Genomic DNA, 26,359 nt, shown 5'->3' on the forward strand with positions numbered 1-26,359 from the left:
TATAAATATAATATATATAATATATAATATAATATATATATAATATATAATAACTTTTTATCACTTAATCTCTCCTTTTTAAAAAATCATGTCTGAATTTCACAGCATTTACTTGTTATCCACCAGTTTATTACAAAAATTTTCATACAGGAAAAGGCAAAGTTTAGAAATAATATACTGGTTTCAACAAAAATAGGAAATAGTAGATACTCAAAGACCAAATATTTGATTGTGTTCTTTCTAGGAAGGTCTCAAAAATCCAAGAAAGTTTGACTTAAAACTAATGGTAGTTAAAGCATTTTAGTTAACTGCTAATTACTTAAATAGTGGCATTTAATATTTTTTGTGAAGAGGAGCTTACTCATGTGGGGAGAAAGCTGGCATAATTGATACAGAAGAACGTTTTTCCTAATGAGCTTCTCTATCATCTGTGTGGGAAGGGAAGAGGGAAGTGTATTTGTATGGTCAAGGAGTAGCCTTAAAGATTTTACGGTCCTGAAAATACTGAAGTTTTGTAGTTGTTTGTTTTTATTGATTAATTATGAAGGACATCAGGACTTTGAAGTGCTTAGCATTAGCATTAAGAATCCTCATTTCTTAGCGATACATGCTGATGATTAGAAATTTCCCTTTGAAAAATTGCCAGATAAAACAGCTTTTAAGTCTTCTGATTTACAGCATATACTAATTGGCTGTCTTTGGCCACATTTAGGCAATCATTAACATATGTTTATTCTTTTAAGTTTTTCCTTTCATATTTTGTATTCAATAGATAGCAGTCACTCTCAGAAACTCTTCATCAAATAAATACATGGTACGCAAGCTTCATAATAAGACCTCATGCTTCAGTTTCTGCCTTTATGATATAACTAATTAAAGAATCTTCCTATAATTTCACTTTTTTGTGTTTTATAAAATGTGATAATATTTTCAGGTGTACATGAGAGAGGATATGGTTTTAGGAAAACTTGGTTATAGAAAATTTGCTCTATCTCATTATGATAAACCAATTGCTGTTGTGATCATCTGGGGACTGTGGTTAAACATTTGAATATTCAGTGGTGTATAAATATAACAGCAAAAACTAGGCCTACCTTAATATTCACAAGTGTAGAATATTACCTTAATATTCACTCAGTGTAGAAATGGCAACTGTTATACTATTTGTCTAAATATGTAAAAGTTATAATTAAACTAGCAAATTAATATATCCTATCCTCCTAATTTGACTAAGGTACTTTCGTATCAACCTGGAAGGCAAGATTTGAATTTAGGATTATCAGAATGCTTGGGAGTTCCAAGCTGATTATGGCAACGTGAGGAAAGAGGATTCCCCAGCCTGCCAGCCTTCTTTTCCCTTTCTTTTCTTTTTTTTTTTTTTTGAAGATTTTATTTATTTATTTATTTATTTATTTATTTATTTAAGAGAAAAAGAAAGAGAGAGAGCATGAGAGGGAGGAGGGAGGGTCAGAGGGAGAAGCAGACTCCCTGCAGAGCAGGGATCCTGATGTGGAACTCGATCCCGGAACTCCGGGATCAAGACCTGAGCCGAAGGCAGTGGCCCAACCAACTGAGCCACCCAGGCATCCCTTTCTTTTCCCTTTCTTAGCTTCATTCTATACCTAGAGGGTATTCATACACCAGCCAGTTCTTCTAAGCTCTGTCCACTCTGTAGGCCTAAGACTATACACATAGTCTAAAATAGTTATGCAGAAAATTTGGGCATCTTTGGTACTTGGTACATGGTCTGAAAGTAGGATTGAGGGGTGCCTGGGTAGCTCAGTCATTAAGCGTCTGCCTTCAGCTCAGGGGGACCGAGCCCCACATCGGGTTCCCTGCTCAGCTGGAAGCCTGCTTCTCCCTCTCCCACTCCCCCTGCTTGTGTTCCCTCTCTCTTGCTGTGTGTGTCTCTCTGTCAAATAAATAAATAAAATCTTTTAAATAAATAAATAAACAAACAAACAAATAAATAAATAAATGTAGGATTGGGGCAAGATTCAAGTGAACATAAACTGGCTCTGCACCCTCTGCCAGACACAAGCCCCTCTAAAGCTCTCTGAGTCTAGTGCTGCTACAGAACACATTGCATGTGCATGTTCTTAAGCATTTGGATACTTTGCAGGGTCATAAAACTTTGTTTCATTTCTAGTTAGTTACCAAAGCTTATACTTCAGTCTATTAAGACACATAAATCATATTAGCTATCTTTTGTAGTGACTCAGCAGTGGTGATTTCTGTAAGAAATGAGAGAATATTTATTCTTTTTTTTTTTTAATCTAAAAACAGTTGACTAAAACTTGATTTTAAAAGTCAAAATTTAAAATGTTTTCAAAGATTAGTTTCTGTTTTAAAATCTGTAATTGTTGGGGCATCTGGGTGGCTCAGTTGGTTAAGGGTCCAACTCTTGATTTCAGCTCAGTTTATGATCTCAGGGTCATGAGATCAAGCCCGAGTCAGGCTCCACACTGGGCGTGGAGCCTGCTTTAAGATTCTCTCTCTTTGTGGCACCTGGGTGGGTCAGCCATTAAGCCTCTGCCTTCGGCTCAGGTCATGATCCCAGGGTACTGGGATTGAGCCCCGCATGGGGCCCAGCTCAGCGGGAAGCCTGCTGCTCCCTCTCACACTCCCCTTGTTTGTGTTCCCTCCCTCACTGTCTCTCTCTGTCAAATAAATAAAATCTTAAAAAAAAAAAAAAAGGATTCTCTCTCTCCCTCTGCCTCCCTGCACCCTGCTCACACACGCACTTTCTCTCAATAAATAAATAAATAAATAAATAAATAAATAAATAAATAAAATCTGTAATTGCTAGAATTAATGTTATGCTTTAAAACTGTCTGTGGATTTCTTTTCCATTCAATTCCCTAAATGTCATTTGTTGGACCTCCTATGTAGCACACTAGGATAAATTATTTAACTTCATTCTTAGATATGTACATTTTATCTTTTTATTCACAATTAACTAGCCCTTTATAGTCTCTTTATAAATATCATTTCACATTGTCATGTCAAAAATAAGAAATAGAAAATAAGGTGGGGCTCTTGACTGGTTCATTCAATAGAGCATACCACCATGGATATCGGGGTTGTTAGTTCAAGGCCCACATTGGGTGTACAGTTTACTTAAAAATAAATAAATAAAAATTTAAAAGAGATTGAAAGTAAGGTGATTCAGTTTCCATTCTGAATAAGTGAGGGAATGTAAAATAAATACATTGAAAAATAGAAACTGAAATATTTAAGTAAAATTATTGTATAGGCATTTTAAGCAAGAACTTGGAATTTATTTAACTTTATCATTTCAGAACTGAACCCTGTTCTTAGGCCCATTAAATTTTAAATTGCCATAGTAGCTGTAGTTGGTATGACTAGGTATAGTCAAGCAATTCTCCATTAATAATAAACAAAGATTTTTTTTTCCAAGGCTTTACAAAAGGAATAGTCATAGTGTTACAGATTCTATATGTTCATCACAGCTTTTTTTAAATTTAGTTCAATTAATTGACTGTTTCTCAGTCGGTATTTTAAAATACTGTATTCATCTACTGTATGTAGATGAATGGTGAATTTTTGTTATCTGGTAGTACAGTATATTTGATAACTTTTTAAAGTTTCATGTCAGTCTTGGGGAGCCTGGGTGTTTCATTTGGTTAAATACGTGTCAGTTAAATCGACATCCGACTCTTGATCTCAGCTCAGGTTTTGATCTCAGGGTCGTGAGTTCAAGTGCTGCATTGGGCTCCATGCTGGCATGGAGCCTACGTAAGGAAAAAAAAAAGTTTCATATCAGTCTTCTACTCATCACATATCATCAATATGAATACTGTTACAAGAAGTTTTCTTTTAAGTTGCTGTTGCTTTTGTTTTTGTAAGTGAGCGTATGCTACTGCCCATTTGATTGGTGAATTTTAGGGCATAGATTGGTGGTTATAAAAACTCATTTCTGGGGCACCTGGGTGGCTCAGTCGGTTAAGCATCTGCTTTCGGCTCAGGTCATGATCCTGGGGCCTGGGATTGAGTCCCACATTGGGCTCCTTGCTCAGCGGGGAGCCTGCTTCTCCCTCTACCTGCTGCTCCCCCTACTTGTGCTCGCTCGCTGTCTCTCTGACAAATAAATAAAATCTGTAAAAAAAAAACACAAACCATAACTCATTTCTGCTTAGATTTTCTGCTAAACAAATAATTTAATAATGTTTTCTGGGAAATATTTCAATTAAAGATTTTTAAGATACACAATTTTTTAAGGAAAAGTTTAAATAAATACATCAATCTTTTTGTTTTGTTTTGCTTTAATAGCGGCAGCTGGTGTTTTGAATGTAAACGTGAAGAAAGAAATATCTAGTCCTTCAAGACCTTGCTCTTTTGAAGAGGCCATGAAAGGTACCAAGTTGATTCTTTACAAAAATTATAAAAGGTGATCCTATTGATTCTGTCTAGCAACTCTTACTATTATGTTTTCTCTTATGTACTTGGAACACTTAGCGGGATATCTTGTATATCACAAAATAAATATTTGTTTAACTTCACTGAATGCAGAGACTTGTTTCCCAACTTGATATTTTCCTTTATTCACCATATGACACAAACTGTTTTAAAGCATATGTTGGAGTAGAGGAGATTTTTTTTTAATGTTTTTCATTCCCCAATGTTAAAAATGTTAAAAGTATAAAATACAATAATTTATCTAAAATAGAGTCTATATAGTTTCTTGCTACCAAAATTAGTATTTGATGTTGAAATTCTGAAACTGAAGAGACCAAAATTTGAACTATTTTGAAAAAGTTCAACATTTGAAAAGTTTCTTTAGGTTTTTTAATTATCATTCTTCCTTTTGACATTTTTCTCTTCTCCCTGCCAATCCCAAGAAACAATGAAGATATCTTCAGGATGTTTAGGTCGACCCGACCTTCCTTCCTTCCTTCTCTTCCTTCTCCTCCTTCTCTTCCTCTCTTCCTGTCTTTCTCTTTTTTCTCTCTTCCTCTCTTTCCTTTTTTTTTCCCCCCAGCTTGCAGATTTTACTCTGTGCCCTGCCTATAATACCTTGGGCGTCAGAGGGGCCAGAATGGAGTAAATTTTTTTCCTTAACACAACTAAATTTTTTTTCTAACACAACTACTCAGTGGTGAAGCTTTTTTGCCATTATATATGAAGATGTCAGTTACATAACGGCCATTGATTTATTATAATTCTAGCCTTTATTTATATTTTTCTGCCATGAAATTCATGAGTTAAATCAAATTAAATTTTAAAATTAAAAATACTTAATCAGGGGCACCTGGGTAGAGCAGTCGTTAAGCGTCTGCCTTCGGCTCAGGGCGTGATCCCGGCGTTGCGGGATCGAGTCCCACATCCGGCTCCTCCGCTGGGAGCCTGCTTCTTCCTCTCCCACTCCCCTGCTGTGTTCCCTCTGCTTTTTCCTCTCCCACTCCCCTGCTGTGTTCCCTCTCTCGCTGGCTGTCTCTCTGTCACATAAATAAATAAATAATCTTTAAAAAAAAAAAAAAAGGATAGGTTGAGCTCTAGTGTGCAAGGTATCACATCTAAGCAAAAACAATTTAAACCATTTTTATTAGAAGAATAAATCCATAATCAATGAATCATTAAAGTCAGGGATATTTATAGTCTATTTTTTTGCCAACTTTGCCATCCATGCTTTTCTCTAAAATTTTTTGATTGTACTTTCATAGAGTTTCAGGCTAATGGGACACTAATCTAATCCAATGTGAAATTTCTCATACAAGATTGTGAGTTGAAGGCTGAAAGGTTTTAAATGTCACATTTAATTTTTAGTAATAAATGATTTAATCATTTGATCACAATCTTAAAAGGCTAAGAAAGTGGATAAGAAACAAACACACGTTATTTTTTGCAATTCAAACCTTATTTTGACAGTTTTATCAAGTGAAATCATGATAAAATTTTTTTCTGAAGATAGAAAATTAAATTGAATATTAAACATCGATTTAAATTTCTCATTTGTCATTTTAAATGGAATATCATTATTTGGAGATTCCTGTCAATGAAGAAAAAATAATAGTTTTCAGAACCAGCAATTTTCCTTGACATATGGCTTATTTTTATGATCCCATGAAATCAGAACTTTAATATAATGCCAAGGTATCATCTGAGATATTTAAGTAAGTATACTTTAATGATGAAGGCTGAGCAACATAAATGACTTTTAAATTTGTGTTCTGGCAGGAATCTCCCAAGTAACATTCTTATAAATAGCCATCAATTACATTAAGATTTGAACTTGATAACCAAATAATGATATTATTGAAAGATATTGAAAGCTTTTGCTTTAAAGTAAGTTTCTGATTCCTTAGAGAGGATTTGGGGGGAGTGGGTGGAGAGTAAGGAGGATAACTGCACAGCTCACTCAGTGAGATATTAAATCTAGAGCCCAAATTTCATGATTCATTTTCGGTTTTACTCAACTGTCTATAATCCTTAACACAAAAGTAATACAAATTAAATAATATTAAGTGTACAGTGTAAACTACTGCTAACAGTTTCTTAAGCATATTTTCAGGAAGTGTTCTGTATCTGTGTAGGTACAAGTAGACATGAGGGGACACTCTAGAAAGATGGCTTAAAGACTCTGTGATACAGGTTTAGGACCCAGGGGTAAAGTATTGACCCTCGAATAACACAGGTTTCAACTGTGCAGGTCCACTTATATGCAGATTTTTTTTTTCAATAAATATAGCGTATTTCCTTATGATTCTGTTAAAAGCATTCTTTTCTCTAGCCTGTTTTATTGTGAGAAAACAATATATAAAGCATATAACGTATGAAATATGTGTTAACTCTTTATGTTATTGGTTAGGCTTCTGGTTAACAGTAGTCTGTCAGTTAAGTTTTGAGGGAGTCAGAAGTTCTATGTGGATTTTCAACTGTGTGTTATGGTCAGTGCCTCAACCCCCGCATTGTTGAAGAATCAACTTGGATTGCTGTGTGTTCTTTTAGTCTTGACTTTGTAAGGAGTGATTAATTGGATGAGTGTGTAAAATAGTTGAGAGCATATATTTTTCCCTAACTGGTTTTAGCTATATGGAAAGGTTTAGGAGCTTGGAGGAACCATATCTCAATCTCATTTTACAGATGAATAAACCAAGCCTTAGAGAAGTTAAGTGATCTGCTCAAGGTCACACAGCTAGTAGTTGACAGAGCTCCAACTTAGATTTCTTCCACACCTCTTGTTTTTTTACTCTATTATTTCTTCCCTTATAAATCTTTTTTTTTTTTTTAAGATTTTATTTATTTATTCTACAGAGAGACAGCCAGCGAGAGAGGGAACACAAGCAGGGGGAGTGGGAAAGGAAGAAGCAGGCTCATAGCGGAGGAGCCTGATGTGGGGCTCGATCCCACAACGCCGGGATCACGCCCTGAGTTGAAGGCAGACGCTTAACCGCTGTGCCACCCAGGCGCCCCTTCCCTTATAAATCTTAATCTGTATTTTAATCAAACATGTTTATACTTGACATCAATGCTGCTTGCTGATAACAAAATTGTAGTAAAGATTGTTCTAAGTTTCAAAGATTATTTGGCATGGATGGAAGTGAACACTGTTTAAAAGTTGTTTGGCATAAATTATCAGTACCATTATTCTTCACAAATTCAAGTTGATATTTGGATGGTTAAATATGTCCATCTTATTTACCTTGTAGATTTTCTGAATTGGCTTAAAATTACATAATACACAGACTTCATACATAATACACAGACTTCACGTTTGATTTTTTTCCCTGCTTCACTAAAATAAAATTTCCAGGCAGTAGGACTTACCCATCTTATTCATCACTGGAACCTGAAACAGTGCCTGAAACTTTGTAAAGGATCATAAATATATAATGACAATGTGGGAAGGAAAGATAGGGTGACCTCCCTCAAGCCATTTAATATTCTTCACAGGTCCATTAAAGATACAGTTGTGGGTGTTCTGGGACATAATAGTATAAACTTACTTTTCCCCTTCCCTCCCTTCTAAATCTACCAAATTACCTTGGAAATAATTGAACAATCATAAAAGCACTTTGAAATATAGAGAGAAGAAAGTGGACTGGCTAGGGACTCTAGAACTTGAAGATTGACACCAAGTGAGTTTCCTGGGTTTTGTTTTATCTACCATTTATCTGAATTGGGCACCAGAGAAGTCTGTGACTCAGAGCTGGCAACAGGCACAGAGAGAAAGAATAAACCAATAAATAAGCATGAATAGCCTGCTCTCAAAGACTAGAAAAGGCAAAGATTAGCAGAGTCTTGGTGGGATGACTTATACCTAGTAACAGCAGCTGATCCACTAGTGAAATTTGGGGGCTAACTCATCCCCTACCCACATGTGTAATAGTAACAGCAGAACTTGATATGGTCAACCCACCCCATGCCCCATATCTGCCAGGTAGCAGTGGGCCCAATGTACTAACAGTAAAACCAAAGAGGGCCCAAATACAGGCTTCACATAAACCAGAAGCAGCAGGTCAGTCTGTTCTGTATCACAGGATCAAATTAGGACACCAGCAATGGTCTTTCAAATTGTTATGTGAGATGGGTCTAAAATACTTTTAAATGCCTTCCAGGTGCGTGATCTGAAGTTTTGTCTCAGTCAAAATTGGATTGTGAGTTGCATTGAATCTAGGTGAAAATAGGTCTGAGAGAACTCAGGAGTAAATGATCCATTTTCAAAGTAATAAAGCATAGAATATCAAAAGTTAAATGAGCACTTTCCCCTCCCTCAAGATCATCAATTCCCACAGGAGTTGTTTTTAGCCAGGTAGCTGTGAGACAAGTTGAAGTAAGACCAGAAAATTTCAAATATTTTTAAATCAAATTATTACAAAGATAGCTATCCTATTCATATACCATATGCCATTTTAAAGTCCTTTGTAGCCAGTGTTTCTTTTCAGTATCAAATTAAGAAATTTAACAGCTATGCGTTCTGTGGAATTTGTATTTCTCTTCACAGGGTTTCAAAGCAGTGGTAAACTCTTAGATCTGAATTTGGCTAGGTGTTCAGTTCAGAAGACTATCATTAGTGGTATCATTAGGCTCCACTCAGTGCCAGTAGCACAGACGTTAGACAAAAAAGAAGTCAAATAAAAGGAATCAAGGAGAAAAAATAGATATAATGAAATGGTATGACCTACTTTACCTGCTGTGTGTTACTCTCCTTAGTGTAAATCTGTAACTATTCCTGCAAACTGGAGTAGAAAAAAGTGAAAAATACTTGCTGGTTTTGCTTTGGAAATTTAATTGGTAAACCTAAAATAGTGTTTAAATTTCTGAAAAGAAAAAAAATGTAAGCCCTGCCTAAAAGAGAAATGTGCTGGGGCGGCACCTGGGTTCAGTAGGTTGTCTGCCTTTGGCTCAGGTCATGATTCCAGGGTCCTGGGATCGAGCCCCATGATAGGCTCCCTGCTCAGTGGGGAGCATGCTTCTCCCTCTCCCTCTGCTCCTCCCCCTCCCCCTGCTCATACTCTCTCTCTCACTTGTGCTCTCTCTCATAAGTAAATTAATAAAATATTGTTTTGAAATAAAAATGAAAGAGAAATTGTGCTCATGTGTTAACTTAGCATGTACAAGTTTTCTAAGACATTAAGTTAGAAAAGCAAAGTCTTTCTGGTTACTTGGTGGATTAATCTAATGAGACACTTTTGTTGAGTGGAGAAATGTTCAAACAATCCTGTAGCCCTTAAAATGTTTTGACTTTATGTGGCTGGGCAACCATATGCTAGGAGGAGAGTTGTAACTGAGTAGCTTTAACCTGGATATTTTTAAGCTGTGTCCTGTAATATTTTGTGGTCATGTTGATTAGTGTTAATTCATCATACCTTGAAAGGGCCCTGAGGGGTATAGTTTGATAGTTGAACTGAGTAAGCTTGTTGGTATTTAACCCAGTCTTAGGCTCCTCTCAGGAGTCCTCAAGCCACTACTACTTCAAAAAAGGGAGGACACATTTTGATACACCAGTTTTATATCTCATGCTGCTAGCATAGCATCAAACAGTAGACATTTAAATCATGACTAAGAGTCAGCATATTGTAGAATGAAATAGTTGATGATGTTAGTGATTTCAAACTTTTCTTTCTTTGTGTGTGTGTGTATACAGCAATGAAAACTACTGGTTGTAACTTAGATAAGGTAAATATTCTTCCTAATGCTCTGATCACTCCACTCATATCAAGCAGTATGATTAAGAGTGAAGATGTTACTCCAATGGAAGTAACAGCAGAAAAAAGATCTTCCCCCATCTTTAAGGTGAGTTACATTGATTAGTGCCCCACATCTTCATCTCAGTTATAAAAATTGCTAGTTTGATTTCTTGTCCCCATGTTTGTGCTTTTTATTTTTCCTGTTTCTTTCACATGTGTTTCTCTTTAGATGGGGTAATGAGTTTTGCTTTTCAGAGTGATTTAACATGCGAATGAAATAGCCTCCAGTATACCGTGAAGAATTAATGTTAGCTAGACCTGTGGGGTGTGGGGTATTAATGGAAGTACAAGTTTAGTATTTTCAGAATTGGAGACATTTTTATTTCCTTTTTTCCCCCAGTCTTTTTCTATAACTCCCTTTCCCTTTTTCACTTATTCTTTTCCCTCCAAAATGTTACCAGTGATCCACAGATGGAGGTATTTTTAAATTTACTATTAATTCTTGAACTGTAGAATTAGTGTGTTCTTCCTGTCCTAAGCACATCAATAACTGATTATTACATTTTTTGTTTGACTGTCTTTCCTTACAACATTTATTAAGAAGATATCCTAATGACAGTCAGATATCATGGTATCACGGAGAATCCTAGTCTTACCCGTTTCCCAAAAAAATAATGTAGAGTGGAAAGTTGGTCCCACATATGCATATGTTTTTAGAATAATAATATTTGAAGTATATGAGCTAATTTAATGTTTATATAGACATATTATTTGGGGATTTTTATTTTTTAGACTACAAAGACAGTTGGATCAACTCAACAAACATTAGAAAATATCTCTAACATACCAGGAAATGGGTCTTTTTCATCATCATCCTCTTCCCACTTACCTTCTGAAAATGAAAAGCAGCAGCAGATTCAGCCCAAGACATACAACCCAGAGACCCTGACAACTATCCAAACACAGGACATTTCACAGCCTGGTACCTTTCCAGCAGTTTCTGCTCCTAGTCAGCTGCCCAACAGTGATGCACTGCTGCAGCAGGCTACCCAGTTTCAGACCAGAGAAACTCAGTCCAGAGAAGTGCTACAGTCAGATGGTACAGTGGTTAATTTGTCACACCTGACCGAATCATCCCAGCAACAGCAGCAGTCACCACTGCAAGAACAAGCGCAGACTTTACAGCAGCAGATTTCATCCAATATTTTCCCATCACCGAATAGCGTGAGTCAGCTACAGAATACGATTCAGCATTTGCAAGCCGGAAGTTTTACAGGCAGTACTGCTAGTGGCAGCAGTGGAAATGTTGACTTGGTCCAACAAGTTTTAGAGGCACAACAACAGTTATCTTCAGTTTTATTTTCTGCTCCAGATGGTAATGAGAATGTTCAAGAACAGCTTAGTGCAGACATTTTTCAACAAGTCAGTCAAATTCAAAATAGCGTAAGCCCTGGAATGTTTTCCTCAACAGAGCCAGCAGTCCATGCTAGACCAGATAATTTAATAGCTGGAAGAGCCGAAAGTGTTCACCCACCGACTGAAAACACATTGTCCAGTCAACAGCAGCAACAGCAACAGCAACAAGTGATGGAATCATCAGCCGCGATGGTCATGGAGATGCAGCAGAGTATCTGCCAGGCAGCTGCCCAGATCCAGTCCGAGTTATTTCCTTCACCTGCGTCAGCAAATGGGAACCTTCAGCAATCTCCAGTTTACCAGCAGACTTCTCACATGATGAGTGCATTATCCACCAATGAGGATATGCAAATGCAGTGTGAATTGTTTTCTTCTCCACCTGCAGTTTCTGGAAATGAAACTGCTACAACCACCACACAACAGGTTGCAACCCCTGGCACGACCATGTTTCAGACATCAAGCTCAGGAGATGGAGAAGAAACTGGTGCACAAGCAAAGCAGATTCAGAACAGTGTCTTTCAGACCATGGTCCAAATGCAACATAGTGGGGACAGTCAACCTCAAGTTAACCTTTTTTCATCTACGAAAAGTATGATGAGTGTGCAGAATAATGGGACTCAGCAACAAGGTAATGGTTTATTCCAGCAAGGTAATGAGATGATATCACTCCAGTCTGGGAATTTTTTGCAGCAGTCTTCTCATTCACAGGCTCCACTTTTTCATCCTCAGAATCCTATTGCTGATGCTCAGAACCTCTCCCAGGAAACTCAAGGTTCTATTTTCCACAGCCCAAGTCCTATTGTCCACAGTCAGGCTTCTACAACGTCCTCTGAACAAATGCAACCTCCAATGTTTCATTCTCAGAGTACCATGGCTGTGCTCCAGGGCTCTTCTGTTCCTCAAGACCAGCAGTCGGCCAACCTGTTTCTTTCCCAGAGTCCAATGAATAATCTTCAAAGTAACACAGTAGCCCAAGAAGAACAGATTTCATTTTTTGCAGCTCAGAACTCAATTTCTCCACTTCAGTCAACATCTAACACTGAGCAGCAAGCTGCTTTCCAACAGCAGGCTCCAATATCACACATCCAGACCCCTATGCTTTCCCAGGAACAGACACAACCCTCCCAGCAAGGTATGTTCCAGCCTCAGGTGTCCCTGGGCTCCCTGCCTCCTAATCCAATGCCTCAGAACCAACAAGGAACAATCTTCCAGTCTCAGCACCCAATAGTCGCTATCCAGAGTAACTCTCCGTCCCAGGAGCAGCAGCAGCAGCAGCAACAGCAGCAGCAACAGCAGCAGCAGCAGAGCATTTTGTTCAGTAATCAGAATACCATGGCCACAATGGCATCTCAGAAGCAGCCACCACCAAACATGATGTTCAACCCAAATCAAAATCCAATGGCTAATCAGGAGCAACAGAACCAGTCCATCTTTCACCAACAAAATAATATGGCCCCAATGAATCAAGAGCAGCAGCCCATGCAATTTCAGAACCAGCCTACAGTTTCCTCTCTTCAGAACCCAGGTCCTACCCAGTCTGAGTCGCCACAAACCTCCTTGTTCCATAGCTCTCCTCAGATTCAGTTGGTCCAAGGGTCACCCAGTTCTCAAGAGCCGCAAGTAACACTGTTCCTCTCTCCAGCATCCATGTCTGCTTTGCAGACCAGTATGAACCAACAAGACATGCAGCAGTCTCCTCTTTATTCCCCTCAGAACAACATGCCTGGAATCCAAGGAGCCACATCTTCACCTCAGCCACAGGCGACTTTATTTCACAATACTACTGGAGGCACAATGAACCAACTACAGAATTCTCCTGGCTCATCTCAGCAGACTTCCGGAATGTTCTTATTTGGCATTCAAAATAGTAAGAAACTTTTTCTGATTTCTTATTTCCCTAATGTTACTGGTTGAAATGGTCAGCTCATCATTATTATTATTATTTTTATTAAAAGGAAGCAAAACACAGGGGTCTTAAGAGCACAGATTGTACTTAGAACTGAGTTCAAGTCTCAGCCATACCACTATATACTGTGAGATCGTTGACAAGTTATGTGACCTGCAAAAGCTTCAGTTTCCACATCTTAAATGGTGGTAATATTATGTACTTACTTGGAAAGTTTGTTGGGAGGACTAAATGAATATATAAATGAATGTGTTTGCCATTTTAATCTATAAGCTTGAAAGGAAAATAAAGTAAGAATGACAGAAAATATCTCTGCCAATTAAAGCAGGTAGTTTCCAGGGGTAGGAACTCATCTTTAATGTTCATATACTAAGGAAAATGTGTAGGACTTATGATTAATGAAGCAAAGATGTATTTGTATACCACTTAGAGGAGGCCTGGGATGAATTCCAGTACCGTTTGGTGAAAACCTTTTGGGGAGGCTGCCAGGTGCCTCCCTTCTAGTTCTCTATTGAATAAGCACAATAATGAATTTCCCCCAACAACTAATAAATCTCTTCTTATGAATCTTAACAGAAAGTAACTAATCAGGTAGCTTCTCTGTTTTAAATGTCTCTGCAGACTGTAGTCAGCTTTTAACTTCTGGACCAGCTACATTGCCAGATCAGTTGATGGCCATAAGTCAGCCAGGCCAACCCCAGAATGAGGGCCAGCCACCTGTGACAACACTTCTTTCTCAGCAAATGCCAGAGAATTCTTCACTAGCATCCTCTATAAACGCCAACCAGAATATTGAAAAGATTGATTTGCTTGTTTCATTGCAAAACCAAGGGAACAACCTGACTGGCACCTTTTAACTGGATGAGTAAGTATTGCATTTTGGCTTCTTTTTTATTGAAAAGCATCAATAAATTGTATTACTCTTACAGATTTCGGTTTAAGTAATAACACGTTTTAGACCCTACTCTTTTGAAATACAGCTTTCTCACAAGATGGTACTTTTTTGATTCTGCATAAATTACTCCAAATGATAGCTTGTAGTTGTATTGTTAGTACTAGGCAGTCCTTCTGGCTCTAAGTTTCTTTGTCGTGGAATGACAGAACATCCAACAAATGTACTATATATTGGATATAATACGTCTCATTTCTCCCTTCCTCAAGAAGGAAATACTGAGTCAGAAAGTCTGTGGAAGTATAAATATGATGAAGTATCATTTATAGTACTGTAATATACTTCACGGTCATACAGGATAACGGGAAATTTCTAAATTCTTTCAGTCCCTGGTGAGTTATATTCAACTTCTTCTTTTTTAGAAATTCCATGAAGAAAATTCTGATTCCAAGATGTCCTGAGATCCTGTGATTCCATGAGGATTTTTGAACTGTTACTTTAAAAACAAAACAAAGTATGAAAAACTGTGACTGAGTAAATGGATAGATTTTACTCTTACTGCAAAAGAGCACATCTATGCTGCCTGTTGCAGTGATTAGCCACCATCGTTAACATCTTCATATTTTATATTCCTAATAACAGTGATGACTGAGAATCTATTTGAGTTTCCAGCTGACAGAATTAATTGTTGCTATTTTCCTAGGCGCTGTTTCTTTAAAAGTACAGTTTAAATCCAAAAGCTGGACTGCTCAGTTATTATTGCTATTAGAAAGTAATTCATAATGTCATGTTTACTTTTGTTCTTTATTCATATTTTCTTTCCTGCATTGTTTTAGTCAAGTAATGGCTTTGAGGGAAAAAGGAAAGTTCAAATAGTAACTAAAACTAACGCTGTGATTTTTCAATATAAAAAGCACAGCTATTGGCCAAAGTGAAGGAATCTTTTTTCGTTTTTATGGAGAAACTGGAGGGGTGACATTCTGACAAGTAAGCTGTATTAAGAGCTCTACACATGGGGCGCCTGGGTGGCTCAGTCATTAAGAGCTCTACACAGATAAGCGACCTCTTTATTTCTCACAAAGGCAGACAACACACAAACTGGGAAGAACTGAAATGCTGTTGATTTTATTTCTTGGAGAGTTATTAATTCTCTGTTTCTCTTAAGGGGTTTAGCCATAACTGTGCATAGAAGAATAATTATTTTGCTCTATCAAAAAATGAAGGGGATAATATGTGGTGAATTATGTTCTGATATCCTCCTACAGCAGTTAAAACTGACAACAGCAATTTGAGTCTGTTTTCTTCTTATCCCAGTCGTGGACCGATGTTCCCTTTTTATATTCATTTATATTCTTTTCCCCCCTTCTTCACTTTATTTTAGACAATTAGTAATATACTACTAGCTTTGTGACCCTGTAGCAACTTAAAGGAAAAGGCCACTTTGATCTGGGGTAACCCAGCAACTCCTGCAGCACGGGCGGGGCAAGGGGCTACCCTTTCAGGAATGAGGGGAGCTGATTCCTGAGAAACAAGAAACAATGCATTTTTTTCCATGAACGGTGCTGTTCTGAAGTCTTCAAATTTTCCCTCTAATAGGAAGCAGTGGACATTTTAATTAAAAAAAAAAAAAAAAGGCAAACTAAAATTCTTGAAACATCACTTCTCCCTGAACTGCAGTGAGTGTAATTCACTTGTCACCTCAGTGCTTTACAGTTTGAAGTGGTTACTTATCTGATGGTTCCCACAAGCCTTAGGCTTTACAGGGTCATATCATTGACTTAAAATGAAGAATTAACTTGTGTTACATCTATAGAGAGCAAAATTACACACTCCAGAATTTGCAGTTGTAGCATTAGTTATACAGTTTTGGGTGTTCTTGCCACCCATGGGATGCCTGCTTCTCACTACAACCTGTTTGGACACATGCTTATGTCTTATTTTCCTTTTGGCATGTAGAAAGCTGTTAATACAGTTTAAGGCCAAATTGTGTGTGGCTTCTATATGTAGATAAGATATTTTGGTATTCATGTCCATTTCATTTATTTTTTAAGTGTACAAAAAAATAGCCTGTTAATTGTTAAAAGCTACTTTTCTGTTTGTTTGTTTTTAATTTTTTTCTCTCCTATTCATTTAGTTGAACTTTGTGGAATTGTGGTGTTGGTTTTGTTTATACAGCCAGATTTTTTTCCCCCTTTTTGTGGTCTTCCTTGGTTCTTTGAATGTGCTCTTCTAATTTGTTTTTTCTCTGTTCTTATATATTCTTTCCTCCACCCCAGCCCTTTCTTTCTTTCTCTCTCTGATTGAGAGGCATTGAATTACGTTTTCAGTAGTACAGGCTTCTTGCCGATATGAAGGGAACTTTTCAGAAAGAGACCTACTCTGGGTCATTTACTTTTGAATACAGTTTTCAATCGTTCAAGTTTTGGATGGTTTATATCTAATGTGTGTTTCATTTTTTTGGAAAGCTATATTTTGTATTTAGGAAATGGTATACTATTTTGCTATTTGTACTGAGTGAGTACATTGGCATAAATATAGAAATTTATATATATACATATATATAAACTATTCTTTTTTTGCCACACATTTTTGTGGTAAATTTGTGAGTTTGTCTGATGTTCTACCACAACGTGGCGTCTGATAACAGTGAGGGGGGGTTTGTTATGTCTTTATTGAGTATTTAAGTATCTTTTGAAACAAATGACTTGTTCATCTGTGGCCATTCCATCGGGCAGTTCCTTGATGTTATTAGTGGGCTAAAGGCAGCTTACTGTGTGTTTGCTGGATCTTTCACTCAGCAAAATGTTTGAGTAAGGAAACCCATCTAGACAGTTGTGTCAAATGGTGTTTCACAAGAATGAGCCATTCAGTCCTTGCTCACTATATATTTAATATTTTATTGTTATTGTTATTATTAATTGGCTTTCTGTATTCTATGCCTTTTATTTATAATGACACTAAAAAAAATCCCATGTTTGTAATTTTAATAACATTTTCCCCATCTTGTAATATCCAGAGCTACTTTATAAATTCTCTGAACCAAAAGCATTTTCCTCAATATATCATCTCTCCCCACCCCATCAGGAAAAATTACCCAGTATAGTTCAGGTTATAAGAAGGATCAGCCACACAATCCAGTGCTTCAGTTTTAAAATGTAAAACTGTAACTGCAGAGGTATAAAGAGGTAGCTTACCCAGCAGGTATAAAAGTAAGAAGTAGAAATAAAATACTGTAAGTTTATTTCTGAGTTTTCTGACTTTTTTTCTAAGAGATTACACAGGAGACTCAGGAAATCTATTTGATCACCAAGTTCCAATTAGAATGTTTGTTAACACTGCTCCGTGAATGAAGTGTGAAGTGGTGGCAAGAGGACTGGCTTGTGTGCTGACTTCTGTTCTGTTGTTTAGCAAGAGGCTTATCATTGTAAAATGCTGATTGCCAATACCAAGTCACCAGGGACCAATTTTCTGTTGTATAGTATCTAAGTTTAGAACAGAACATACACCTGAACTGTATAGTGGCTTGATTGGATGGAGGCAGAAAACCCAATTTTTATTTTCATAAATTTTGTGGTTATTTATACAAGGGCTGCGCTATGCTACCATATTCTTATTCAATAATGATGAATTTTTTTTTTAACATTGTTTAATGTTCTTACCCCTAAAGGTCAATGTTAAGTACAGCATCTGAATATTTGGTTGCAAAAAGCCTTTGTCTTCTTACTGAAGAGTTAGCTCAGTGGTCAGTGGTTGATACTTGTGCTAATAATACAATTTCCAGATTACTGTTACAAATTATAACTACATATGGGAGAAACTCCATGAGCCAGCAAAGGCCTTGGAAGCAACAATTTATTAAATTCATTTATGGCAGAAGGACCTAAATAAATGATGAACCTTTTGTATTCCTTTAAATTGTTACATTCAATTGCTCTTGCTTTTAACAACTCACCTTAATGCTTGGAGCTTATCTGTGTGTGTGTGTGTGTGTGTGTGTGTGTGTGTGTGTGTTATTCCTTATTGTCATTCCATTATATATCCACACCAACATGGCAAAAGATAAGTAGAATTCATATTTGCTTCTGAGCTTTATTTTGTTACCTTTGTAATTAGGGTATTGTGCTGTTATTTAGTCAGTGCAAATCTGTTTTTGCCAGTCTCCCTAGAACAAGTTTTTAAAGGGCTTTGTTTATTATAAAAGCAGAAGTAATGAAGGATCTCCCTTCCTTCCCTCCTTTTTTTTTTTGGGGGGGGGGTAATGTTTTATGTGCTATAGTTGAGAATTTCATTGTAGTGCATTTCTTGTCCATCACAACTTCATTTAATCTGCCTAGGAAAAATAATGTCAAAGGAAATGAGAAAGAACTTATATCTGAGTCCTTCTAGAACTAAGATAATAACTCCTTTTGACCATTTAAACTGTTTTGGACGCTTGTTTTGGAAAAGTGAAATCCGTTTAGACAGATCAGTAATTTAAGACCAGAATTAAAGGCTGTAATAATCAAAGTCTCAAAATAAACATGGCTTATAAATAATCACTAGGAGTAATTTGAGAATTTTTCATTGTTCTCATGAAAATTCCTGTTCTAAAACCTGTTTCCTAGTTGATTTTTTTTCTAATTAACTGAAAATTATATGAGGCCTGTTAGCTTTACTGTGCTTCATGACCACAGGCTTCATCGCTACCCATTGCAGCCGTGTTGTATCTGCACACCTTTGGTTATAAAAGGAGGGACTTAGTGAAGACAGAGACCGTATAGTTCAGCAGCTTTATTAGAAAAATAACTCAGAGTACATGCCCTAGTAAGTTAGATTAGTAGGATCTTATATTAAAAAGAGGTTTTATCCTCTGCTTATTTGTGTCTCTAGAGCTAAATCATGGACATAATGTTCATAATGTAGTAAATATCAGAGTAACATAGTGTCACTTGTGAATTGTCCCAGTGCTCTAATTACTTCTTTAATCCCCATTTGTTTTCTTGCCATTCTAGCCTCATTCATTAATAAAATTATATTTTTACTCCACTTTCAGGAAATTTTTTTAAATTAATATTTTATATCTAGATCAAATGCTTATGGGTAAGTGCCTTTTTACCATGATAGTACCCCTTTCTTGTAATTTCGTTTTTCACTGTTGCCAAAAACAAATACAAAAATGATTTCACTAGGCCCCAATTTCAATTTTTTCATTTAGTCATTCTTTTCTCCGTTTTTCGAGCAACGTAGAAAACAACTTCATAAATTTCTTCCTTTGCCTTACGTAAGAGTAACAAAGAAGATACATTGCTAGAATTGTTCCTTTGAGGGGTGGTAAGTAATAGATTACAGAATTATACTGTTTCAGCTTTATATAAATTATCTAAATTTGTCTTCATCTTGACCAACTAATGATAGGTCTTATCTGAATGCTAATGAAAATTTCATCTGTGAGATTCCATATACACAAATGTTTGTAGTTAAATTTCAGGAAGGAAGTATTTAAAGCATCTTCTCTGATCTTACTTAGATGGAAGAAAATAAATCACTAACACATAGTTTAGGTAAAAGCTGGTAATGTCAACTTTTCTAACTCGACAAGGCCATGTTGTAATTCATTGTAGTGCACCTCTTGCCTGTCAGAACCTTCATAATCTTTATAAAAAATAGTGTCAGAAGAAACAGAGAAGTTATATTGGAATCTCTCTATAACTAAGATAATGATTCCTTTCAACAAGATACAGTTGGATTGAGTGTCCCTCTAGTTTTTGTTAATTTTGCCTCTGTTCTAGCTCCTTATTGCAGTGTTGGTGCCTAACGAGAGGGCAGGATAGCAGTAGCCTTGAGATAGAGCTGCTTTACCATGTGAGTATTTCTTTCACTTAGTGGCTCTGAAGACTGCAAACCTTTATGCAATTTTCTTAATACCCTAATGATATTATGCACTTTAATCATTCCAAAGAACTCAAGAACGCTGTATAGTGATGATTCCTTCTTAATGAATACATCTTAACTCTTTACGTCCCTTTTTATTTTGGATAGCCAGCTTGGTATAAGTGTTGTGCGAATATTTTCTAAAATGACTGTATAGTAGGACTTAAGACTTTGAAATGTAATTGACTATATGAGGAAATGATTACACTTCAGTAGATCATTTTAGAAATATTAAATGTTCAGCTTGCTTATCTGTATGTTTGAGACTTAATTAAAACCAGCTCTCTTCCAGTATATTTTGTGTCATGTTTCTAAGAACCTTGTAGTGTATAGCTTTCTACGTAAACAGTGTAAACCAGTGGTTTTCAAAGTATGGTCCTCAGCCCACCATCCAACATCAGTATCGCTTGGGAACTAGTTAGAAGTGCAGATTTTGGGCCCTATCATAGACATACTGAATCAGAAACTCTGGCATGGGGCCTAGCAATTTGTGTTTTAACAAGCCCTCCAGGTGATTCTGATGTACGCTCATTTGCAAACCACTGGGACAAATGTTATACAGTAGGATCTAGAAAGGTCCCGCCCCAGTCATACAAATAGTTATATATTGTTCTTTATGTAAATTCAGTTTAACCTGGTTATCCATAATCATTTATTGGCAATGATAATTTATTCTCAGTACTGCCTATAGAAATATAGTATGTTTTATATATATAAAGTTATTGATAATTCAGTTAACTTAGTTTGGCATTTTATTACCATTTACTAAAAAGTTTACATTAAATGACTGATTTAAATATATAGGTGCAATCTTCTCTATTTCTTTTAGTTGTTATGATATTTAAGTAGCTAAAACAATAGACGGGTGCTAAAGTCTCCTGTTTATCCATGAAATGGGTACATTGTGGGCAGTGATAATACAAGCTTTCTTTTCATTGCCTCTTACTTTACCAGCAGACCACAATTTTGGTCTGGCTAGACCAACTCTCAGAACATCATTCCTTGTATTTATATTTGTATCTGAGATATTAAACAAGATGGCTGGCCAGGTCAACAAAGCACCTCATTTAATTTCTTTTTTAAATAGATAAAACTTATTTAAAAGTAGCTTGGTTTGTATGAGAACTGATGCAGTAGAGATATAGCTATTCTTGGAACTTATGCTTCAGACAAGAATTATTTACTAAAATAAATATTGGACAAGACAGTGCATTATATAATCTGGGCATTTCTCCCTTCTCAATTGTATGCCTTGTGGTAAATATCAACCAACAAGATAAGTAGATTGATCCATTCATTTTAATCTCCATGTGTAATTCAGTACCTCCATAATTGCTATAATCTTCCTTCCACTGTTTACAAATCACCCAATTAATTAACTCATGGAAGAAAAAATGCACATTCAAAATAAAAATAATTGTATATTCACTTTATAAAAATCACCACTGCTGTCTTTGCTTAATACTAGCAGTGGAAATGTAAGTAAGTGGCTTACTCTCCAAACCTTGGTGCTGGCAATACATAGGCAAACGGTGGGGAGATGCTCTAGGTACATTCCTCCTTTCTTGTTCCCTTTCCCTTTCCCCCCACTTTATTGCATAATATATTCCTGTATCCAAGGAATTCTACCACAATTCTATTTGACTCCAACTTGTAATATCTTTTAAAAGACCCATGTTTAACCATTTCATCCTTGTTCTCTTTTTTTTTCTCCAGAAGTAATTTGGTTTGAAACAGTTTATAAGGGTTGCTTCTTATTTTAGCTAATGAACCTCAGGACAACACACACGTACACATACACACACACCATCTCAGATGTTTGAGAGTGGCTTCGGAATCAGACTAATGTGCCCAGTAAAGAGCTGTCCTGCACTGAAGTATTTATGACTTGAGTAGCTACAAACTGATTCCAGTGACATTGAGCTAATTTCTTTTGAGCTAATGAATGTATCTGCTCACCTTGTTCCCTTCTACTTGATAAGCTCCAAGTAGTGGCTGCTTTTTTTGGTCAGCTTTTACTGAGTTTTAGTCACTTCTTGTGCTTAGTCTTTTAATTAACATACTGCAAATATTTCATTAACCTATTCTCAAGTGCTTTAGCTACCATTCTGCCATTTAAGTTTTTAAATTTTATTTTATTTTGCTCGAGCACACTGGTCAACCACTGAACTGCCTTCTTCCATTGTTCTGCAATGACATAAGGGTTACATTTTTGTGTATATGGCTTTCATAGTTGGGATATCAGAGCACTGACACCAGATATTTTCAGTTTGTTCTGTGGGGGAATTTCATTTGCATCTATGTTTTTAGCTATCTGTGATAACTTGTTAAATATTAAAAAGATATTTTGCTTCTATTGGAACATTTGTATACTCGCAACTATATTTCTGTAAACAGCTGCAGTCAAAAATAAAACATTGAAAGTTTTCATTTTGCAGTGGGTAACTGTCTTTTTTCCTCAAACTTTGTGAATGAATTCATATCCATGAATGTCAGTTTTGGGCAACAGGAGTAATGTGGCTGAAATTATGAAATCATTTGGAAAAGGTATGAAATACAGCTCTGTTTTTGAGCATTTACTCTGTGCCTTGTAGCTTTGCCGGGCAGTGTACAAAGTGACTTAGTATGGTAGCAGATGATGGACCACAGAGGTGATTTTGCTAAAAACCAAATCTCCCCAGCCCTCAGTCAAACATCCAGAGGCAATAATCTCTTTTTGTTGTTTTTCCATCAGTTATTTCCACATACATAAATTGGCGTTTACCAAAATGTGGTGTATCTATAACATATCACTAGTGGTATTCAAAATGAGACATGAGTAAACATATATATGTCTTTGTGTTTTAGAAAAAAAATCTATGTCCATCTACCAGACTATGGAGAAATGTAAGTGATATTAAAAACAAATATAGATGATACATGGATATCATGAATATGATATATAAATGAAACTGCAGAAGCAATGCTTTAAACAGTATGCTTATACCTTCTTATCAAATACAGACTGTTGATTCTATGAAAGTGACTGAATTTTCAACATACCCAAATGTATACACACACGAGTTGTCGTTTTAGGAGGCTCTATATATATTTCAGCAATGCTGCCATTGTTCTAAATATGTTTAAAAGTTGTCTTTTGGCATTTATTGGCTTCAACGGCACTGGAAAGAAGTGATAACGAAATGAAATTCGGTAAGTATAAATACCACAAAGGGTTGCGGATGGGTTAGATGGGTGATGGCTATTGAGAGCACTTGTTATGATGGGCACTGGGTGTTGTATGTAAGTTAGAAATCACTGAATTCTACTCCAGAAACCAAATATTGCACTGTATGTTAATGACAAAAAAATTTTAATTAAAAAAAATTTTTTAAGCAAAAATAATAAAAGGGTAAAAAAAAAAAATCTTGGGTCCGAGAAACAGCCTGTATGGGCAAAAGACTGATCTGAAGTTGAAACGCTTAAGTGGCTGCCAGAAGAGCTGATGCAATCATGGGTTACATAATTTAAGTTACAGTGTCCAGAACAAGGGAGGTGGTTGTCCTGCTTTACTCAGCTGGTAAGAGTACTACTCTGTCATGTTGTAAGGAGCAAATACATTCTCAGCAGCCATGTAATCAGGACTGTAAGAGAATTGGAACATCATTTATGCCTGCTCAGGACACAGCAGGGACTCTAGAAGTATAAAAGTAGCTACAGTTTCTCAGCAGCGATACTTAGTGGTCCTGCTCGTAAGAAGTAGTACTGATTGCTACTCCTGTGCTTGGTGCCATCGTCCTGCTTCTACGGCAATACAATGTAGTATTCAAAAGCATATAGGCTCTTGAGTTTGCCCACCTCAGTGGAGTTCTGGCTCCTGCACATGCTATTGAACCTCTCCATTCCTCCATCTCTTTACTTATAAAGTAGAAACAAATAAAACCCTCCTCTTACGGTTATTGCAAGAACTAAGTAAATTATTCCATGTAAAATTACGTAGTTCCTGGCACACAGTAAGTACCTAATAAGTGTTAACCTTGTTTTAGTATTACTGGTCCTGACACTACTTAGCTATTCTGTCCCTTGTGCACTATCCTTTTCTGCCTTTTTTTTTTTCCCAAAGACATGTTCTGTTAATTGTCTTCTCTCTCCAACATCAGAACCTTTTCTCTGAGTCATTTCTACTGGCATGTAAATTTGCTGTAATGTCCCTTATCTCTTAAAAAATCAAATAGCTTTCTTCGACCACACGACTCCGTACACAAAGTTGACACTTTCTCTGCTTCTGTTCTTTCTTGAACCCATTCCAATCATCAGGCTTTCATGAAACCACTCTCCTGAAATATCTCTTGTCGAAATTACCAGGGGCCTCCACATAGCTATATGCAAAGGTCAATTCTCAGACCTATCCTACTTGGCTTCTGAGTAGTATTTGACCCACTCGATCACTCCCTCTTTGGAAGACTCTCTTCTCTCAGCTTTCAGGACCCCACACTCAGCTCTCCTGCTCTGCTGGCCACTTTTGTTCTCATCTTCTTGACCTCCTAACACCAGAGAGCCCTAGAGGTCAAACATCAGATGTCTTCTCTATTGTAGTTTATTTCCTAGGTAATCTCATCAGTGACATTGCATTATATAATTGCCTCTATGTTGAAGATTTCCATATGTATGCCTCCAGTCATAACCTCCCCTAACTCCAGGTTCCTGTTACCCTTAATAGACCTCCATCTCAAATATATGATGTCTGGAGTCAAATTTTGATTTCAGCCTTCCTGACCCCAACTTCTCCCAGTATTCTTTCCAGATTCTTGATCATCCTAGCAAATGGAGTCTCCATTTTTCCAGCTGCTTAAGCCAAAATACCTTTGAGTTTATTTGACCTAGATCCAGTCCTTTACCAAATACTGTTACGCCAACCTTTGAAATATATTCAGCCTTATAAATACATGCACTTCTTTTTTTTTTTTTTTAAAGATTTTGTTTGTTTATTTGACAGAGATAGAGACAGCCAGCGAGAGAGGGAACACAAGCAGGGGTAGTGGGAGAGGAAGAAAGCAGGCTTACAGCAGAGGAGCCTGACGCGGCTCGATCCCACAACGCCGGGATCACGCCCTGAGCCGAAGGCAGACGCTTAACCGCTGTGCCACCCAGGCGCCCCAATACATGCACTTCTTGACACCTCTGTTGGTCAAAGCATTTATTAACTAGATTGTCGCACCGTCCCACAAGCACAAGCCATGCTTCCATCATTGTCTTATACTTGATTACTCGCCTACCAGCCAGAATTAAGCGTGAGTAATACCTCTGCCCAAAACTCTCCAGCCACTTCCTATCTTTATAATCTTACCAGCGTTTGTAAGGCTCTGTGTGATCTGATCCCGGCTTCGTGTCTGACCTAGCCCTCTCTTCCTCTCTCTCCTCCTCACACTGTGCATGTTCCTGCCTCAGATATTTGCACTCTGCCATCACTACTGCCTTCCTCCACACATCTACATCTTACTCTGACTTTAGCAGGTCTTTGCTGAAACGTAGCCTTATCAGGCAGGTCTTTCTTGGTCACCCTGTTTAAAGCAGAACTACTCATATCCAGTCTGTTACCCTGCTCTTTCTTCCTAGCATGAGGTACTTGGTTTTGTTTATTGCTGTGCTCCGTTGATTGGATAAATCAGAATAAATCAGGCAAATCACAATAAATACTGCTGCCCCTAGGCATTTGTTTACTGAATTCTAGGTTTTTCTTGATTTCTGTAACGTTCTTATCTGGATTTCTTGAAATGTCTGTAGATTCCCTGCGAGGATCTTAATAGGTTGTTCCTTTACCATTCAGTATGAAGCAGCCCTGTTGGGAAAGCTCTCAAGTCTTATATAGGCTTCTGGCCATTTGTTTTTAAAGATTTTATTTTTAAGGAATGCTCTCCACCCAACATGGGGCTGGAACTCACAATTCTGAGATCAAGAGTTGCATGGCCCACCGACTGAGCCAGCCAGCCCCCCCCCCCGGGCCATAATTTATTATTGCATGCTCTGATCCCATCTTCCCTAGCAGATTCCACTTTCGCCTGTATGCCATCAGCAGCTTCACTGAAACCAGTGAGTGTGTGTCTG

General features: G+C 37.0%; 1 protein-coding gene across 6 annotated transcripts in view; it reads left to right on the plus strand.

The window, feature by feature from the left end:
• Positions 1 to 22,705, plus strand: part of NFAT5 (nuclear factor of activated T cells 5) — a 118,401-nt gene extending 95,696 nt beyond the window's left edge. For 5 of the 6 annotated variants that reach the window (XM_002923652.4, XM_011230361.3, XM_034638626.1 and 2 more), the window contains 5 exons: positions 4,294 to 4,377; positions 10,109 to 10,257; positions 10,944 to 13,434; positions 14,095 to 14,338; positions 14,788 to 22,705. In XM_002923652.4, the coding sequence (XP_002923698.2) occupies positions 4,294 to 4,377; positions 10,109 to 10,257; positions 10,944 to 13,434; positions 14,095 to 14,330 (2,960 nt within the window). In that variant the 3' untranslated portion in view covers positions 14,331 to 14,338; positions 14,788 to 22,705. Of the gene's footprint in view, positions 1 to 4,293; positions 4,378 to 10,108; positions 10,258 to 10,943; positions 13,435 to 14,068; positions 14,339 to 14,787 lie in introns of those variants that run through there. The other variant, XM_034638627.1, reaches the window with a different exon arrangement.
• Positions 22,706 to 26,359: the final 3,654 nt, after the last annotated feature.

The sequence above is a fragment of the Ailuropoda melanoleuca genome, chromosome 12 (assembly GCF_002007445.2).
Source record: "Ailuropoda melanoleuca isolate Jingjing chromosome 12, ASM200744v2, whole genome shotgun sequence".
NCBI lineage: Eukaryota > Metazoa > Chordata > Mammalia > Carnivora > Ursidae > Ailuropoda > Ailuropoda melanoleuca.